The sequence below is a fragment of the Monoraphidium neglectum genome (assembly GCF_000611645.1).
Source record: "Monoraphidium neglectum strain SAG 48.87 unplaced genomic scaffold scaffold05757, whole genome shotgun sequence".
Taxonomy (NCBI): domain Eukaryota; kingdom Viridiplantae; phylum Chlorophyta; class Chlorophyceae; order Sphaeropleales; family Selenastraceae; genus Monoraphidium; species Monoraphidium neglectum.
In genome coordinates, this window is record NW_014007874.1 from 1 (window position 1) to 2,865 (window position 2,865).

Below are 2,865 nucleotides of genomic sequence, written 5' to 3' on the forward strand. Positions count from 1 at the left end.
GCGCGGCCGCCGCCGCGCCGGGCGGCGCCGGGCGCGGCGGCCGCGGCGGAGCAGTAGCTTCTCAGCAGCTTCCCGAGGCCGCACGCGACGTCTGCAAGCTGGTCTGCCCCAAGATGCTCCAGATCATCCTCCCCACCACTGCCGCCCCAAACCCCCCGCTCCGGCCCCATCCGCCCTTCCCTCTGCTCCAGCTCCTGTATCGCGGGCCCCGGCCCCCCCACTTGCCACCACTCCGCCGCAGGCGCGAGCGTCGCGCCGCCGCCGCCGGCCGCGGCCGCCGCATGCGCCCGCGCCAGCGCCACGAGTGCTGCGGCCAGCCAAGCAGAGGGTGGCCGCGCCCCAAGCTCCCCCATCGCCCACAGGGCGTCCGACAGGCGCCTCGGCGGGAAGCTGCTCAGAAGCTGCTCCGACGCGGAGAAGAAGCCGGAGAGCAGCTGCTGGCCGGGCTTGAAACGCAGCAGGGCGCATGAGTAGAGGATGTGCCCAACCGCAGCCGCGTCAGTGGCACCCTGCGCCATAGATGGGAAGTGCAGCCGCATGCAAGTCAACAGCTGCAAGCATACGGCGTGTGCAAAGCACAGCCAACACAGCTGCGGCACCGTCGGCCGTCGCAGCGTCAGCGGGAGAGGACATGGCTCAGTGCCGCCACGGCGGAGCATCTCACAGACTCAAAACACGCGTGCTCCCTGATGCGCCACGCCACGCCGCGCGACCGCCTCTGCCGCCGCCGCCGCTGCTGCCACCCTGGGCGGCAGCGGCGAACCATCCCCTGGCGCGCCTCACCCCATCGGAGACTTCGAGGGCGCGCCCAGTCAGCTGCAGCAGCCAGCTCGTCGGCGGCCGGTGGCCGGTCCTAGCCATGCCAAACAGCAGGTCTGACAGCTCCACCGCCGACAGCGACCGCAGGACTTCCGGCCGCGCGGCATGGCGCTGCAGCGTCGTGCACGCGGGGCGGCTGGCGGAGGGCCGGGGGATAAGGGTTCAGCAAGTAACGAGGGCGTTGCGTGTCATAAGGAGCGGAGAATTTAGTCGGATGTGAGAGAAAACGGGCAGGGCGTGGCAGCATGGCAGCTTTCAGGGGAAAAAAGTTACTGTTGGGAGCAGAGGCGTGAGGGGCCCCGCGCACCTCTCTGCCCCGAAGCGGGCCAAAGTTGTGGAGAGCAGCGCCAGCTCGGACGGCTCCATGTCTTCGATGAAACTGCATGATGTGTGTGTGAGTGTGCGCACGCGTGTGTGTGTGTGCGTAAGAGAGGGAAAGTGAGGTGTGTGTGTGTGTGTGTGTGTCTGTGTGTCTGTGTGTCTGTGTGTGTGAGAAAAGAGAGAGAGAGAGTGTGTGTGTGTCTGTGTGTCTGTGTGTGTGAGAAAGAGAGAGAGAGAGGAAGAGAGAGAGAGACATGTGTGTGTGTGTGTGTGTGTGTGTGTGTGTGTGCGCGCGCACGCGTGCGTGTGGGGGGGATTTTGCGCATGCCCTCATGCACATGTGGTGAAGGGGCGTCACGTCCTTCAGGAAGACCGCACCAGTGTCAACAGGGTGACACCTGTCACATGCAGGGCACGGCACAGCTGACGATTCGCGTCGGGGCCGCCACCATTTCAATTTCCGCCTCGCTGCACAAGAGCGACGTGGCTGCAGGGGGGAGACCCCCAGGGATCGCTCTCTCTTGCGTTGGCTGCCATCCCCAGCCGCTTGCACAAACCATTTGGGTGCGTTCCCAAAAGATTGCGTGTGCCATCAGGGCCGATCCATGCGCATCGCCGTCTCAGCCAAACAACCTCCCGGCCCCCAAGGAAGCCGGACGGTCACACCTCTGGGAGTGCTCGGCCAGGGCTGTCACGAAGCCGCGCAGCTCGAGCGCCTCCCTGTGGCCGTAGTGCGACAAGTCCTCTGCAGCGCCGCGCCGCAGCGCGCGCAGCACGCTCACGACGAGCGGCCGGTCGAAGACCTCCCGGCTGTTGTGGAACAGGCGCTGCGGGGTGTGTGTGTGAGTGTGTGTGAGTGAGTGTGTGTGTGTGTGTATAGCAGGCGTTTGTGGTTCATGTCAAGAGCGCCGTCCTTCATCGACGCAGCAGCACACAGGCCACTCCGGGACTGCGAGACGCACGCCAGGCGGACCGCGTGCGCCTTCAGGCCCGACGTGACCCAGGCCCCTCGCAGCTTTCCAGGCGCTGTGTACGGCAAGCAACTTCCAACGGCGTGCATGCCAGTGAAAGTCCCAGAGCTGCGAGGCCGCGCTCCCCCTTGGACAAGCTCCGCGGCCACCCTCAACGCTGGGCTCGGCCTTGACACCGGTGGGCCCAGCAGACAGGGGCCGCACCATCATCGGCTCCCAGTCGTTGTGCAGGAGGTCAAAAAACTTTGCCATGTCAGCGCTCAGCTCGGGCAGGTCCACCGGCGGTTGCGAGCTGCACGCGGGACGCGGCGGGTTTTTTTTGGGGGGGGGGGAGGAGGTTGGGTGTGGTGGGTTGGTTGGGCAGGGGTTGCGAGGGGACAGGTGTTGAGATGAGGGGAAGGGCCCGGGCAAGGGCGGCTCGCTTTGGTGTGAGAAGGGGTAGGGCAATGGAGCTGGAATGACAAGGGGCTGCGGCACGGACAATCAGGGGGCCCTCACGCTCGCCCCGCCGCCGCCGGCAGATACAGAGGGACGCTGCCAGCTTCCCGCCGCGGCTTCTTGCAAAAATCCTGCCGGCTTCCCGCTGGCCTCCCGCCCGCTTCCCACCGGCTTCCCGTGTCGCGTCTCACCCGTCCCCTTTGAGTGCCTCTTTTAGCAGGTCGTCCGTCTCCTGGCCTCCCATTCCGTAGAAATCAAAGGCTGGCTGCTCCGGCTCAAAAAGCAGCTGGGTTGAGCGGGGCGGGGAGGCGGGGGT

The 2,865-nt window shown here is 66.2% G+C and overlaps 1 protein-coding gene across 1 annotated transcript; it reads right to left on the reverse strand.

The window, feature by feature from the left end:
- Positions 1-783: 783 nt before the first annotated feature.
- MNEG_15880 (hypothetical protein) lies at positions 784-2,793 on the reverse strand (the record flags this gene model as incomplete). The annotated part of the gene is made up of 5 exons (XM_014035649.1): positions 784-955; positions 1,127-1,198; positions 1,807-1,967; positions 2,316-2,403; positions 2,741-2,793. Coding segments are annotated over 5 exons (546 nt in total), but the record flags the coding sequence as incomplete, so codon positions are not given.
- Positions 2,794-2,865: the final 72 nt, after the last annotated feature.